This window comes from Dama dama, chromosome 14 (assembly GCF_033118175.1).
Source record: "Dama dama isolate Ldn47 chromosome 14, ASM3311817v1, whole genome shotgun sequence".
Lineage (NCBI taxonomy): Eukaryota > Metazoa > Chordata > Mammalia > Artiodactyla > Cervidae > Dama > Dama dama.
Window position 1 is genome coordinate 54,662,123 of NC_083694.1, and position 17,517 is coordinate 54,679,639.

The following is a 17,517-nucleotide window of genomic DNA, read 5'->3' on the forward strand; positions in this document are numbered from 1 at the left end:
AAGGCCCAAGGCATAGAGCATCTTACCATCCATGAGGCCTCCCTGGGCACTTGAGGGCTAGGACACGGTCCCACCAGCAGCAGTGGTTCGATTTGGTAAACATTTCTCAACAGAGGGACAGATCACAAATTTGCAGGAGGATTTTGCCTTTTTATTAAGCTCCATCAGAGAGAGTGACAAGGACTTTGGGGACATATCCTCTTTTCCTCTCTCCTATGAGAAGCTGAACTCTGACTTGGAGTCCATGATTTTCTGACACAGGGAAGTGCAGCCTCTACCTGAACACCCTGCTGCCCCTGGTTCCCCGTCAGGACCTTAGCATCCCCCGCCCCCCGGGTGTGGGTGAGAAGCTCCAGGGCCATGCTGGGCCAAGAGAAGGGCCACGTCGGGAAGCAGGTGGTGGATGTTTGTAAATGAAGTGGGGAGTCTGAGCTGCTGGGTCTTTTTTTTTTTTTTTGCAGCTAAATGGAAGGAACTGCTAGGAGGTTATTTTTGGCTGAAAAGTAAGTCACAGAGTCTTCTCACCTTCCTGTTTTCCTCCAGTGCCCGTCAGGGAAGAGGTGTCTGTGATGGTTTGGGGTTTTTCAGAGGCTAAGACACCCAAGTCACCACTATGGTTTTGAGGGGAGCCCTGGTTTTCAGAAGCCAGGAAGACTTTTCCCAGTCTGTTTTAATAAGTCCCAGACCCATTTCCCTTGTCATCTGACTCTCCTCCATGACTCAGATAGGTACATTTATGGTTGAGGGTGGTGGGAGCAGAGATGAGAGCGTCCACAGCTTTGATCCTAAAGTGTTGGTGGCAGAATCTTGGTGTCTTTTTGATCGGAGTCTCTATGGAGGGAGCTCAGACACCAACCCACACCCTGGTAAAAGCAATGGTACATTCCTGGCACCTTTATAAAACTGGGATTGATTGAGTACTTACTGTGGGCCAGGTACTGGGCTAAGCGTTTCATCTCCATTCACTCATTTTTTCTTGACAGCGACTCTGTAAATAGGTGTTATTCCTATTTACAAAGGAGAATATTGCAACTTAAAATACAGTAACTCGCTCAGGCTCTAACAGTTGCTGAGGAGCAGAGCTGGGATGTCGGTGTAGGTTTATTTCACAGTATACTTCATGTTCTGAATAACCATACTGTACAGTCTTGGGCATCTTACTGGGCAGGAGCTTTGAAGCTCTGGGTACCTCACTGCAGATAAATGTGTTATAACTGAAAGAAGTAATCTGACCTTATTTTGTTTGCTTTTCTTTTCCTGTCTCATTGTATCCTGTTTCTCACAGAAGGGATTCATTTTTGCACTACTTGCTTATTCCTGTTCTAAGACTGTATTTGGTTTTGGTGTCAGATAGAGGTGACCTGGTAATAATCAGGCTTCTCTTTCTGACCTTGTCAAGGTCCCCCTTTGTTTTCTTTTGAGGGTCTAGTGACCTCATATGGACCAGTAAAGCACAGTAGACCACAGGAGTAGACCTGAGTACTGACCTCTGAGGGCCACCAAATGGGACTGTTCCCCTCTGCTCATACAATAGAATGCGTATCTTTATTGCCTTCCTCTCAATTATGTCTTGCTTATCTGTTGTTTAAAGAGTAGACTGTTGGCCTTCAAGAAGGTACTCTTCATAGTTTCAGTTGTTAGCTGGCAACCTAGGAGGTTTTTAATGTCTTAGTGATTTGTGATTTTGCCACTCCTTGGATTAAATAATGGAGATTTCAGGTCAGGTAGGTAGACACGGGAAAATCCCTTAGTTCCGGATGAGTTAAGCTACCTGTGCAGCATTGCCATATATATGTTGTTCCATGGGCTTCCCAGGTGGTGCTAGAGGTAAAGAATCCAATACATGCATGCATAGCATGCATACAAAATACTAACAGAGCCACTTGAAAGATCCCCATTTTGCAAATGTCCAAGACCTGGGTCCCTGATCCTGATCAGCTGTTAAAACTCAACCACTTGATTACAGATAGTATTTGCAAACATTCCGAGGGCAGTCACAGTTCCACTGCCTTCTTTCTGCTCTAGATTTTGGCCCCTGGCAATTTCGAGTCTTCCCTTATTATCCCACCTATAGAACTACGATGATGTTGATAAATCTGTTCAATATTTCTAGATTGTTTATAGAGGGAGAATTTTCAGATGGTGTATCCTACTATCTCTTCCCACTCAGAAATAAGTGTGTATCAATACTGTGCACCTTGTAAGGGAGGACTAATGAAAAGGAGAATCGGCTCATAAAGCATGCTAAGAAAACGTGGTTAGCCACCATGATGGTTATTTATTTGTTGGGAACCTGCAGTGCATCAGGTGCTGAGCTAGCACCTGGCACTACAGAAGTGATTAGACTCTGAGCCCTTGACGGTACATGCTGAATGTTAAGTCCTATAAAGCATATATGGATAAAATATGCCATAGTACATAGGCATGGAGAGTTCTCTGGGTCTAGGACACCAGATGAGATTTTCCAGAGGACATTGTATCTAAGAAATTCTTCCTGCACAATCCATCTCAGGATATCTGTCAATTAGAATTTTACATTTTCCAAGAAGATTGCTGCAAACCCACAAATGTGAGATCACTGGCACCCTCCCACCCCAAGGGGTGAACATGGGAGGAGTAGAATGATTTCATTCCCTCTTTTCCTCAGATGACTGCAGTAAGCAGAAAATGCCTGACTTTATCATCCTTCTTCTTGTTGTTCAGTTGCTAAGCCATGTCCAACTCTTTGTGACCCTATGGACTGCAGCATGCCAGGCATCCCTATCCTTCACTTTTCCTAGAGTTTGCTCAAACTCATGTCCATTGAGTCAGTGATGCTATCCAACCATCTCATCCTCTGTTGCCCACTTTTCCTCTTGCCCTCAATCTTTTTCAGTATCAGAGTCTTTTCCAATGAGTCAGCTCTTCACCCAGGTGGCCAAAGTATTGGAGCTTCAGCTTCAGCATCAGTCCTTCCAATAAATATTCAGGGTTGATTTCCTTTAGGATTGACTGGTTTGATATCCTTGTTGTCCAAGGGACTCTCAAGAGTCTTCTCTAGGACTACAATTCAAAAACATCATTTCTTCAGTGTTCAGTCTTCTTTATGGTCCAACTCTCATATCTCATGACTAATGGAAAAGCCATATCTTTGACTATACAGACCTTTGTCACCAAAGTGATGTCTCTGCTTTTTAATATACACTATCTAGGTTTGTGATAGCTTCCCTTCCAAGAAGCAAGCATCTTTGAATTTTGTGGCTGCAGTTACTGTCTGCAATGATTTTAGAGCCCAAGAAAATAATATCTATCACTGTTTCCATTTTTTCCCTATTTTCCATGAAGTTATGGGCCAGATGTCATGGTCTTATTTTTTTTAATATTGAGTTTTAAGCCAACTTTTTCACTCCCCTCTTTCACCCTCATTAAGAGGCTCTTTAGTTCCTCTTTCTCCATTAGAGTGGTATCATCTGCATATCTGAGGTTGTTGATATTGCTTCTAGCAGTTTTAATTCCAGCTTGTGATTCATCTGGCATTTCACTTGATGTCCTCTGCACATATACAGAGTATATATGCATATATACAGCCTTGATGTACTCCTTTCCCAATTTTGAACCAGTCCGTTGTTCCATGTCCAATTCTAACTGTTGCTTTTTCACCTGCATACAAGTTTCTCAGGAGACAGGTAAGGTGGTCTGATATTCCCATCTCTTGAAGAGTTTTCCACAGGCCATTGTGATCCACACAGTCAAAGGCTTTAGCATAGTCAATGAAGCAGAAGTAGATGTTTTTCTGGAATTCCCTTGCTTTTTCTATGATCCAATGGATGTTGGCAATTTGATCTCTGGTTCCTCTGCCTTTTCTAAATCCAGCTTGTATATCTGGAAATTCTTGGTTCACATACTGCTGAAACACAGCTTGAAGCTGCTGGGTGGGTAACCCACAAACTGGAGAATAATAATACCAAAGAAGTTCTCACACTGTTGTGAAGGTTCTAGGCCCCATATCAGACTTCCCAACCTGAGGATCTGGCAAAAGACTGGGAATCCCCAGGGAATCTGATTTTGAAGAACAGCGATATTTGATTACAGTTCTAGGGTCCCGAAATCAATGTTTCCGGGTGGCAGGTATCTGCTGATGAGATGAGAGCTCAGCACTGCTTCCTCCTGGCAGAATCAGCTCTAGGGAAACATGGGCCAATTGAGCCCCAAGATCAGAAGGAGCTATAGTACCAGGTTGCTTATTGGCACAAACCTTTAACCTGCAACTGAGAAAAACAGAAGTAAGATTGTGAGGGCCCAGGAGAATTGAGAGTATACGTATGACCCTTTCCTGGTTTCTGTATTAGATTGCTGAGTTCACTTCATTATCAATGTTACTACAGCTAAGCCCTTCTTGTAGAGGTGCCAAAGGAATTTAAGTTACTTTGTATTCCCCCAAAATGAAAAGGTTAATGAAATAATCAAATGGTGGTAGCATGGTTTAGTAGAAAGAATATCAAGAATCAAAGAAATTTGGGCTCTCTTCCCAGGATTGCCATATCTAGCCTTGCAAACAAGACATTTCACCTTATTAAACAGCCATTTCATCATCTGTAAAGTGAGAGTTTTGTACCAAATAGCCTTCAGGGATCTATCAGCCTTAGAATTTTATGTATCGGTGGTCTTTTTAAAGAAAAAGAAAGTAGTGCTGTGGTCATTAAGAGTCCCTGAGGGGGCTCAAAGGTCTCTTGGATTTTGCCCCTGAGATTCTGAGAGGTCTTGCAGTGAAACCTAGGCAGCATGGACACATGGGCAGATCCAAGGGCTGAAAGAATGAGGCTGGAGATCACCATTCATTGGAGAATCAGAGAGCTTCCATCTGCTGCACGGGCTTCACTGGGTGTGGTACCACAGCTGCCTTGGAAAAAGGCTTCTTTTGGCCTGATGCAGCCTAATCAATATGGAGAAATGGGTGTGGGTCTGATTTGTCATTCACAAAACGAAAAAGTTTTGATGGGAAATGATGTAGGAGAAGGAAAATAGTGTTAGGCATGCAAAAATATGATTAGCATCTTGTCCTATTGTGAGACACCTCTTATGATACAAATACAAAGGCTTCTGTCCCAGCCTTTACCTTTGGGGATATAATCATTTTTGGCTAAGATCTCAATCTTTCGGTTAGCAGAGCAGAAGGTCTGAAGTCCAAAACTAACCATTCTAAAACATCAGTGAGGCCATGTGTTCCATTGCATGCTGTAGAGGAAAAGTGTCCTTAATCTAATTCATAGAATAGGGGTATTATCAGCCAATCAGTCAAAGTTTAAATTTATGGCACTCTTCCTGACACTGGGCTCTGTGAGAAGCCATCTGGGACCACCTACCTCTCTCTGTTCACCCTCGCCTTTCACTTGCACAGTTTTCTCCGGTCCCTCTGCATCATCCAGCACTAAGCTTTTTTTCACAAGGGTTAGATGGAGCAGTGCCAGCCCCTGAAAGCTCGTACAATCCTTCCCCTGCTCTCATCCACCGCAAATCTGAATTAGGTACTTCTCTTCTGTCTGTATCTCTATGCTAGCTCAGCAGCAGCAGCAGCAGCTATGATCGCTAATGGGAGTCTTCTTGAGGACTGGAGCCCTGTTTTATTTCTCTCTGTATCCCCATAGCAATGCCTGGCACAAATAGGTGTGGAATAAATGTTGAGTGATTGAATGAATGACTATTCCATAGGCAACAGATAGAGCTGCCATTCCCATACCTAACTCCCCAGAGCAATTTAAACAGAAAACATCACCAGATAATATAACATAAAGAAGAAATTATCTTTACTCTTTTGTTTGTTTGTTTGTTTGTTTTTTTATCTTTACTCTTGTGAAGTCAAGTCATAGGGACAGGACAGACTGACAGCCTTTCCTTTCTGTATTGCATCACTGATGCATAGTCATTTATATGGCCACTTCATCTGACTGGAACACAGCCAACAGCAACAAAAGCTTTCCTGTAGGTATCATCAAACTCATATATCATAAGAAGAGCAATTTAGCCTCTCTCTCAGATTTAGGTATTTACTTTAGGTTGATTCGACAAAACTAGACCCATTAGGATGTCTGTGTGTGTGTGTGTGTGTGTGTGTGTGTGGTGTTGTGTGTATGTTGAAGGAAGTTCATTTAGTAAAGAAGTAAATATCCCAATGCAAAGAGCTTCCGTGTGAGTAAAAATGAAAAATATTCAAGTTAATGTCTTTGTATTCTCTAATTTATCAAAAGGCAGAGAAACTGGAATTTTATAAAGGTTTTTTTTTTTCCTTCTGTGAAAATGGTTAAAATAAAAATTAAAAGTGGCTCTTAAAGAAATAAGCTTTAGGTATTTGAAAAATTCACTTGTGTGGAACACTGTGATGATACAGGAAAGTGAAGTGCATGTGTGAGTAATGAAGATTTCATCTACGGACGCGATGTGCAGAGAAGCCGATCCTGTAGCCTCCCTTGAGGAAGCTTCCTGTGGGGAAGAGTGACGTCCCAAATCAGACAGCTTTCAGTTATTGTGATTTATGTCTCCCAGTCTACATCCAGTCTTCAGACACTTTAAAAACTTTGGATCAATTAGGTATTTTTCCCTTCCTATTTTTTCCATTGTAATTTGGACTCAAGCTGTCAAGCTTCCCAGGCACATGTTGTCATAGGAGACTCTGTTTGTTTAGGGTGGAGTAGTTGTTTTTTGGCAGGTTAGGGGAGGAACAATTAATTCTAATAGGTATACAGTAAATTAAATACTTGGGTCTTTCCAACCTTTTCTTTGTATTTATGCTCCTTTTTTATAAATTCCCTTCTCGTCCCAGATGACCTTTAAGAATATAAAAGAAGCAATTTTAAGAAATCATGTCCAGGCTATAGCCATTGTTCTCCAGTGGGATCTGCAGAACCTAGACCTAGACCATTTCTGCTCTTTTCAACACATCTTCCCTAATGCTCTTGAGATGAGAGAGGCCATCCTTGGGGAAGAGATTGGAAAGAAAAACTCCAAAGGATCTCTTATTAATCTATTCAAATGTCTAAGTTGTTCTTATGAAAAGGAAGATCTTTTTCAGATCTCCCTTTAATCCTCCATATTGAAGCCCATGCCTTTATAATGTGGGAAAAGTATTTTGGGTGCTCTTTGGATTTTTATAGACAATTACATGAAAGAGAAAGAAGGAACAGATTAAGTTTTGCCAGTGAGTCAGTCAAGGTTGGAGGAAAAGTAACAGATGCAGTGTGAGATGAGGAAAATATACTCCAAACACACGAAAAAGAAAAAAAAAAATCTGGGGGAATCTCAGTGGGATAAACTTGGTCCTCCCAGGAGAACCCGGGGCATCTATAGGTGTTAAGGATGTGGCTAGTTGCATTTTGACTCCTCTTATTCAGCTGTAATTGTAGATTCAAGTGCTCATTGTATAGTTATTCCAAGTTCTCCAGAGCCAGAGCAATGGGCTCCAGCGTTGAAGACAAATGCTCATCTCAGAATCTTTGTCTTTTATCCCAGGGAGGCCCGTGTTGAGAACAGAATTCATTTTCACTTCCCACTCTCAGCTGACATTGCTGTGCAGCTGTCCGACAGCTGTTGAGTACCCCCCACAAGTAGCAGCTTCTCAGGGGCTGGCAAACTGGTATACATCTGGAATGGTGTTCCAGTGACCTCTGGACCCCATAGAATAAGTCAAAACATTGAAGTAATCACTTGGATGAACTTGTTCTGATGTAACGCAATTGCTGAAAATTATTTAATGGCTTTTTTTTTTTTTAACTTTAGTGATCTATCTCATCAAAACACAGTGAAATAGGGAACAGTCATTCTATTTGACCTTTAAGGAGGGTGAGGGAAGAGAAAGTGATTTGAATGTGGGAACTGAAAGGTGGCCTCAGGATTCAAGAGTCTACTGACCGTCTGTGGCCCCAAGAGTTTGATCACGAGATGTTTCCTGAGCTTCACAATTAGGCATCCACTCAAGATGGGGAGCAGCTGATGTGATTGAGTAGGTGGGCTGGGTTGGCTGGTGTGCCTTCCAGGATGCTGCGGGACACTGTTTCCTTCCAGGAGTGGTTCTAGAGAAAGGACGCATTGAGCTGCTGAGCAATTTTGTAACCGCGGGTTGCTGTTCTTATCATACATTCCCTTTGGGGGTGAAACACTCCATTAACTCTGGTTTGGCCTGGGACCCTTTCCCATTTTGGTTTCTGTTAACATGTAGCAGTAACAGGAGTAGATGGAAACCGTTTGGCTTACTCTGCTCTAACCCTGTGTCTAGCTGCTATGCATGAAGTAGCTGCACAAGTGGGATGACTTGTGTTCCAGCACTGGTATACCAAACCCTAGGACCATTGCACTCTGGACAGACATCATTTGAGTCAATATAGCAACCCAGAACTGGATCTCTAAGTACAAATACCAGAAGAAGAGCTGGAGGTTATGGTCCTTAATCTGTGTTGTTGTTCAGTCACTCAGTTGTGTCCAACTCTTTGTAACCCCATGGACTGGAGCACGCCAGGCTTCCCTGTCCATCACTCTCTCCCAGAGTTTGCTCAAGCTCATGTGCATGGAGTCAGTGATGCCATCCAACCATCTCATCCTCTGTCATCCCCTTCTCCTCCTGCATTCAGTCTTTCCCAGCATCAGGGTCTTTTCCAATGAGTCAGCTCTTTGCCTCAGGTGGTCAAATATTGGAGCTTCAGCATCAGTCCTTCCAATGACTATTCAGAGTTGATTTCCTTTAGGATTGACTGGATTGATCTCCTTGCTGTCCAAGGGACTCAAGAGTCTTCTCCAGCACCACAGTTTGAAAGCATCAGTTCTTCAGTGCTCAGCCTTCTTTATGGCTCAACAAGCAGCAAAAAGTCAAGATACATGACTTTTAATCCCAAATTCTACTTGACCCTAGCTCTGTGACCTGGGGTGATTTTTGTCATCTCTATTTCCATTTCCTCACTGATGAAATGGGACTTTTAAAGCCAAATTTGCCTGATGCACAGCTTTTCTTGATGACCAACAGAGTTAACACATGTGAAAATATTTTTTTTTAATTTTCTTGTATGTGAAACTATTCTGTAACCCACATGATATAAAGACCTACTATTACAAGAAGGTGAAAAAGTTGATCAAAAAATTCAGTGAACCATTCTGGACCCTAGAATAGGCCAGGAACAGATGCTAGGTGTGAAATTTGTCAATTCCTTAGATCCAAGGGTCTTATCTTGAGACTTTCCAACTTCTTGAGTATGTTGGGTCCATTTTGACCCTGCCCTTTGAGTGTTCTCCCGTAATAATGTATCTTGAGTTCTGTAGATTATTTTGAGGTGGGGTGAGTGGGAGAAAAGGGCGAAGCAGAGTGAAGTTGTACTTAAGACACTGACCTGCCACCTCCTTACCAGCCTTTCCAAGCAGATGGTTGGTGTGACACCATCAACAACCGGGCCTACTGCCACTACGATGGGGGAGACTGCTGCTCTTCTACACTCTCCTCCAAGAAGGTAAGTGAGGGCACCTGGGTGTGGGAGGAGAGGGTAGTAGCCCCAGAAACAGGCAGGGACTTCAGCTAGCTCTGCTTCGTGGTGCATCATGGTTTTTCTTCAACAGTCCAGAAGACAGAATGATAACGAGCAAACATGGGAGCTTCTCCAGTGACAGGATGAAGGACTGTAATTTTAGGATAAGTTGTTAAAAACACTACTTCTCTCACTGTCAGTCCTGCAACTGATTCAGAAAAGCCGTGCTTCTGCTCCTCAGAGATTCACACCTGTTTATTATTGTCCAGGAAATGTCTCTATGAGCAGAGAATAATGGCTTCCACTCCTTGGGGAGGCAGGGTTACCCATGAAGTGGTATCTGTGCATCCTCAATCTATCAGTCATATCTGATTCTTTGCAGCCCCATGGATGGTAGCCTGCCAGGCTCTTCTGTCCATGGGAGTTTTCAGGCAAGGACACTGGAGTGGGCTACCATTTCCTACTTCAGAGCAGGGCTTCCTACCTAGTGCTTTAAATGTCTCCAGTTATTATTAAATCTTCATAGCTAAATTAAAAATCCTATAAAGTGTGTAGCAAGCATATTGCAGGTATTTATTGAGCAACCATCACAAGCTCCCTGGAACATTCCCCAGACTGTATCCTAAGCAGTAGTTCTTTTCTCCATTTATCCTGTTGCTCTGGGCTTTATAAAATTAGAAGATATGCTCAAGCTAAACATATAAAATAGAGTAGGCTGAAAACTTGGAATGATATGAATGAAAACCCAAGAACTCCAAAGATATTTGATGCTAGTTGGCTGATTTGATGAATCAGAAATATACAAGAGGTAATGTTTTCTTCCTTGTATGCATCTCCATAATAAAGTCACACCTACATGATTAGCTGTACACAGACCTGAATACTCCTTCTAAGAGATAATATTTACTGATGACTCACTCTGTGCTAGGCATTGTTCTCACTGCTGACATGAATTAACTTATTTAGTGCAGAAAACTCAAGGGCTCATTGTGTCATTGTTGAGCTTGCTCTAAAATCCATTAAATCCCAAACTATGAGAAAGAGATCAAGAGCTTGGATTGCAGGTAAGAAATCATGCCAACTAGTTCTTAGTCTCACTTGAAGAAAGTAACTGGTCATGGGTCCCTTTTCTACCCAGGAAGGCATAACCACTTGAGAAGAAAGCAGTCAATTCTCTCCTTGTCTCCATCTCACATTCTGAAGTTCTAGGGTTTGCCTTGAATGGATTTCAGTGACTGTGGCCAGTATACACATGAGAGATAGAAAAATCATTTCACCCTTGTTGACTCTTAAATTAGTTAATTCGTATGTGCAAATATGCTGGGGAATTTCATCAAACCCCACCACCCATTCTCTGCCTAGTCACCGACACTGTCTCTTCAGTGCACTTGGACTATTAAATGATACCCTGATCTATTTTTGTTTCATCCATGCCCAAAGAGCAGAATCTTTGTCACTTTTATATCATGTCTCCTAAACACCCACTTCTCTCTGAAGCTAATTATGGACACTCAAAATGTATGGTTATCTGTTGGTAGCAGTGCAAACAGGAGGAGAGAAAATGTTGCTGGGCCATCTCTGGCCTGGAGGAGGGATAATCACATGGCAGGAAGGCAATCTAGCCACAAACAATCAGTAGAGAGATGCATTGTTTCACCAAACCTAAGTATATTCTGGGTTCAAGAAGGGCAAAACCTCAAGCTTATGAAAATAGCAGCGATGACCCTATGGCCCCAAGAACACCAAGGGAGTAGAAAACATAGAGCTAGGTTATAGAGTCTTGGTTTTCTAGGTAGTAGTGTCATGACCTTGAGTTAAGGCACCCTACCTCTCTTGACCTTCCCTCTAAGAAAAAAACACTAACATTCATCTTACCTACTTTACAGGGATTTTGTGAAAGCATTAGTGGTAACATTAGAAGTAGTAGTAACAGGTGTTAGAGGTATGTAGAAATATGTTTTTCATATCCAACATCTTATTGAAACCATCCAAACACCCTCTGAGGTAGATGCTGTTGTCCTCCCACTTTATATGTAAAGAAAATGAAACAAGGTTTACCTTGCCTAAGGAGACATGGTGTGTAAGTGAAAGAACTGAGTGTTAATTTCAGTTCTGTGATACTGACCTGCTATCCCACACTTCCTCTGGGACCAAGTGAGAAAAGCGAAGGCTGGTTGAAAGTGTGAAGCTTGGTGCAAAAATGGGTGATTTCAACTTCTCTTTGCTTTCCCTTAGGTCATTCCATTTGCTGCTGACTGTGATCTGGATGAATGCACCTGCCGAGACCCCAAGGCTGAAGAAAACCAGTAACTGTAGGATCAAGCCCCTCCTTCCACTGCCCCGGAGGCAGTAAGAAAGAGGGGCCTCCACAAAAGGAAAGAAAAGATGAATGAAAAACAAAGGGCATAAAGTGAAGGAAGAAGAACATGAAGGATCTTAAAGCAAGAGGACATTTATAGGTGCCAACTATTGTATCAAGTATCCCAAGTAAGGAAGAATCATAGGCAAAAGTTTCTTCAAAGAGGCAGTTGATTTAAAATGGAAAGAGAAATATGATAGATATACAAGAGCCCTCCTCCCCCATTTATATTCTATCCAATCCCACCCTCAACTCTTGCCCTGCTCCCTACTCTGCACCCTGCCAACTATTCAGCCCCACCCAACTTGTAAAACAATACCAAAACACTAGAAGAGCAGTTGCCAGGGACACTCTGTTAATACCCATTTTGAATGGATTGCCATCTTTCAGGGCTCATCTAATCGAAACTGGCTCTCTCCCTTTCTTTGTGTAGTCTCCTTTAGTAATAATGAGGTTAGTTATTAATTCTTTATAAGTATTTAAACGTAATGATATAAAGATATTATATATATTATATTTTTTGCTGTCTACTAAGCTAAAAATTATCCATTGTTCCACACATGCTGCTGTGAAGTTCACATCCAAAATGAATGCTGAGGGTTTGAGGACTGAGTTCTTCTACCATCTTTCTATTCATAGGGATTAGCAGGTTGAGAGAGAACTGGGGAAGCAAAGAGAGAGATTGGATGGAGTTTTTGATGATCACATGTCAGCTAATTATCTTTTTATGAGCTGAGAGCTGGGCCCAGTTTGAGGAGATGGGGGCTTGGAATGATAATACTAAGGGGCATGGAAATGTGGGTGGGGGTATCCATCCATGAGGGGTCCAGGAAAACTAGACTATGATTCTTGAGTTTCCATCCAAAAAGTACTTCTCTTCACTTCTCAGAACTCGTCACTGCAGTTGGTGAGACCCAGGGTTTTCTGCACTTCCACAGGTGGAAGTGGCTTTTGGCCAGTCAACAAGTCTGTATGCAGGCTCACTTTCCTGTCACCAGGATTACAGGAACCCATGCGTTTCACATACTTGGTCTGTGGTCTCCCTTCTTCTAAGTCCCTGAGCCTAGCCATCATTCACAGCCATGTGGCCACATGACTAACTGGAGGAGAAAATGTCAAGGAAATGACATGAGGGAAAGGTGAGAGTAGATGGAAGAATAGGCAGGGATGAAGGAGCTGACAGAGGCCATTCACAGGGTAGACACTGGGGTCAATCAGAGCCCAGGACTGGAGGACAAAATCAGTCAAGGAGACTCAATTTTGTTTCAGGTCTCCACAGCACACCACAGGGGATCCTCTGAACAATGCAGAATGGGAGATAAAATCTATTCAACTGCTTTGTGTCAAATCTGTGTCCCAGAGAGCTCCCTTTGAGCGAGTTCTGAAAATACATGGAGCAAGGGTGACACTCTGTGGGGAGAGAGAAGAATTTCAACTATTTAGAGTCCATTTTGTCATTGTGATCCTTTCTTGCTCAATAGATGGACAGTGTGTGAAGTGATCATGTTAACCTGCCTCTGTCTACAGCCTGGGCTGACTCTTTCTGCATGTGGTCTATTGCAGCTGTTTTTTGGGGGGTAATGATTGATGGAGTAGGCCTTGGAGAAAGAGAGTAAGGAGCTAGTTTCTTTTTCAACACCCCAGCTTATCATCTCAGGAAAGGAAGAACAGGCAAAAGTTCAAGGGCAGTCTTGGTCTCTCTGGATCACCTGCTCTTTGCCTCCAACCACAGTTTTCTTCTCTTCCCATCAACACTGAAGCCTTGGCTGTGCAAATAGAAAAAAGGAATTATTATCTTCCCTCCATCTTGAGCCAGACTTCATGTAGGAAAGAACAACATTCTGGAATGGAATAAAAAGAAGGGGATATACACAGATTTATCTATGGGGATCTAAAAGGAAGGTGGCAGAATCATGGGGGAAGGTAAAGAGCCAGAGGCTGCTGTCCAAAATCCTCTTGTCCTCTGTATTCCCAGCCATAACAGAAACAATAGTCTAGATACCTACTCTTCCTTATCTGGCTTCACATTTAGTGCTCTCAAGAAGAGAATATTTATTTCTGGGATTCTGATAGGCTTCCATATGGAAAAGGAGAGTATACAAGTTTCAATTCTTCATTTTAAAACAGTTGTAAAATCATTATCCAAATGTCAAACTCCGTACAGGGGAATCCTGCCATGTCTGAGGCTGAGGTAGCAGGAAAGTTATCCTGGGCATTGCTCAGCTCAAGAAGGTTACAGCCCCCATTGCTACCCACCCCCACCATGGGAATGTGGAACCTGTGGTTCATGATGGTGTGAGTCTGGCCTCAGTCTCCCCACAGGAGTAACCATGAGAACATTTCTCTTTTGTACTTCATTTTAAAAAAAATTTAGTCTCTGTTGGCAACACCTGCTCTCCATCACTGCCCTAGGAAGGTGAGAGGAGGGATTTGGGGGTGTGTGGAAAGCCTTTTTGACTACAGCCTGAGTCAGCCCTGGCCATTTGGAAACAGCAGGTTCTTCCAGCCTTTTCCCCTGGAGCCTAGGGTTTTGAGCTCCTCCAGTCACAATAAAGTTGAAGGTCTGAGATGCCACAGTCACAGATCCCCAGTGGATGTCAGCTCACACTCAATCCACATGGTGGTCTGCATTCTGCTGCTCCTCCCCATTCATGGGGTCACAGAAAGCCTCTCCCAGAGGCACTTCCCTCCATTTCCCTGTTCCAAAATCACTTCTCTGCTTCTTCTTTTTCCTAGTGACTAGGAGCTCTGGGGTCCAGGTTGCCCAGGGCTGGATGATTCTGGCAATTAGTATGGCAGCCTCCAACCAGAGAGATGAGAGGATAGAGTGAAAACTGTCAGCTGGCAAACCTGTATATGAAAGTAAAGAGCTATTCTTTATTCTCTCCTCTTCTTCCCTCCATTACAAGGCATTGGGTTTGGCACGTCCTCTCCTCTGTGAGATCTCTATAGAGTGCATCGATTAGCACTCCAAAGGGATGGTTTGATTGGGAACACAGTGAAAGGAGCTGATCTACTGTATTGTAACGTAAAACAGCTACAGCCAGTTATTTTGTAAGATTATAAGATGTTCATTAAAAAAAAATCAGCACACAAAATAGGATGTGTCTTATTCTTTGTTTAAATCATTTCATCACTTCCAAATTGTTTTTCATTTATTCATACCAGGTCCGGACATCCATCATTGATCAGTTGATTGATGAGTTCTTTCAGTCACTTAAAAACTATTTATTAAGTAAATGGTATGCGTAAGGAAGATAAACACAAACGTTTACAAGAAGAGATGACATATACAAAAGCAGAGTACACAGTAGTCATGTTAAGTGCCTCATGAGTTGTAGGAATAAAATGCAAGAATCATTTACAGTTCAGGGGAAGTAGCGTCACTCCTAGATGCCAAAGGGAGGAAGTATTTGAAAGATGGTCCATGAGGGATACACATGAGCTTGACAGGCAGAAATGGGACGGGGACGAGACGAGTCCAGGTAAAGTGAAGAACAGGGATAACACTATGGAGGTAGGAAAAGAAAAGGCTGGGAAACAGTGAACATCTCTGGGGCATCTAACTTAGCTAGAAGGCAGAATTCAACTCACATGTGCCCCACATGTGGCAAGCACAAGCTTATTTAATCCTCACAGACAGATCTACAACTTCCATTGTTTCATTTCACAGATGTGGACATCAAGGGTCGGTGTAAAGAAAATTGTTTATGGTCATATGCCAAGAGTCAAGCTTGGTTCTATGAGACACCAAGACATAAAGAAGAAAAGAAAAAGTGATGGTTCATAGGATGGGAAAGGGTAGAAGTGGAGAGAAATGTCAAAGACGATGTCTCTGCATTCTCTTTTTACCCATAAGGATTATCCTCACTGGCAGAAAAGGGAAGCTAGGAGGAGGAAGCTTTTGAAGAAAGAGAATATATTTGCTTTTTGATAAAATCAGTTTAAAAGCCAGATAGATAATTAGTTGGAATTTTCACATAAAGCAGTGTTTAGCAACCTGGGGGAGGCTTCTGCACCTGGGGACAGCTTGCCAAGGTCTCTGGCCCTGCCGCATACCACCTGGCTGCCAGAAGGGCTGGGCGATTATCTCAGTATATCTATGAGCTGTTTGGGAAGTCCTGCAGAAGAGATAGTTAGATATGTGAGCTTGGAACTTGAGAGAGGGGTGTACAACTAGAAGCAGACATTTGAGAGTGAAAATTATGTCACCTGACATTTTCTTCATGGGTTGCAAAATACCTTCATATGCTTTATTCTACCCATGGCTTAAGCAGAAGAAAGTCTTCTAAATTTTCCATTTTACAAATAAACAAACTGTGTATTAGAGAGGCCATTGAAGAATTTAAGTTCATATAACTAAGTGCAGGTTGGGATAGGAATCCAAGTTTTCTGTCCCCAAATGTGATGTACTTTCCACGAAATGAAGTTCAGTCCACTCGACCCAGAGTGAACCCAGACTTGACCAAATGGAGTGGGAGAAAGTTAAATGTCTTTTTGCTTATTTATGTTTCAAGGCGCTCGTTGGTTTCCCAGTGGCTTTCTTGGTAGCTGGTGGTAGGAAAACTGAGAGCAAACCTTCTAGAGCATCATTCCAGGGCCCTCTGCTCATGCCAGGCCCTGAGTATAAGCAGATGCCTTGCACGTGCCAGTTAGGCCAGCTGAACTGAGACGTCTGGCAAGGCTGCCTTCTCCCTAATAGCTTCCCCTGGGAGAGTCCTGGAGAAAGACTGGTTTCCATTGACTGACAAACTTAAATGACATGATGAGTCACCCGTCAGCTGGGAGAATCACTACTCTTTGATTCCTGCCGACCAGATAATGAGGGGATCAGGATGGGAAAGAGGGCAATGTGGGTTTTTAAAAAAACTTTTTATTTTGTATCGGAGTGTGGTCGATTAACAATGTTGTGATAGTTTCAGGTGCACAACAGAGACTTAGTCATACATACACTTGTATACATTCTCCCGCAAACTCCCTGCCCATCCAGGTTGCCACATTATATTGAGCTGAGTTCCCTGTGCTATATACAGTAGATCCTTGTTGGTTATGTTTTAAATATAGCAGTGTGATATGGTTTTTCACTTACAAATAACTCCAGGGCACCTCTAGAGCTGTCTTTGGGTCATCTCTTTTCATGTCATCCCAAGAAGACCACTGGCTCTTTACCACTAACCTTTCAGTTTGCCCAATGGTTGGCTCAGAAAAAAGGGTTGTGATGAAAACTTTATATCTATAATATATGTCCACACCCACAAAATCTACACATGCCCTGGGTATGTGAGTTGAGAACAAAGTAAGACTCATTAAAGAATAATGATTATTTTCAAGTGTGTTGATGACTTCAATTTTTGTTTGTTTTTCCCTTGATTCTGCCACTAGATCCTCAGGTTACATTACCAAGTGTTAGGAAGAACTGCTGTGACAATGGCAAAGTCCATTCTTAAAAGGATCTACAGGTCAAATCTAGTTAACATTCCAAATCAGTATAATAAAAACATCCCCAAGCCCTGAAAGGTAGTCCAGACCAATTACAGTTTGCTAATGTTCTTTAAATCAAATATTCTTCTCAGGATAACTTAATACAGACAAGCTTCCTTCGCTTTTGTCCACCTAAAAGTCACTTATTCAAATGCAGAAAATAAATAAATGACAGTGTTGGCTTTTAATGACTACCTA

General features: G+C 42.4%; 1 protein-coding gene across 1 annotated transcript in view; it reads left to right on the forward strand.

The window, feature by feature from the left end:
* The window catches only part of PAPPA2 (pappalysin 2), a 297,914-nt gene extending 282,991 nt beyond the window's left edge, over positions 1-14,923 (forward strand). Inside the window, exons 21-22 of the mRNA XM_061160780.1 lie at positions 9,366-9,464; positions 11,715-14,923. Coding sequence (XP_061016763.1) covers positions 9,366-9,464; positions 11,715-11,789 — 174 coding nt within the window. The 3' untranslated portion in view covers positions 11,790-14,923. The remainder of the gene's footprint in view (positions 1-9,365; positions 9,465-11,714) is intronic.
* Positions 14,924-17,517: the final 2,594 nt, after the last annotated feature.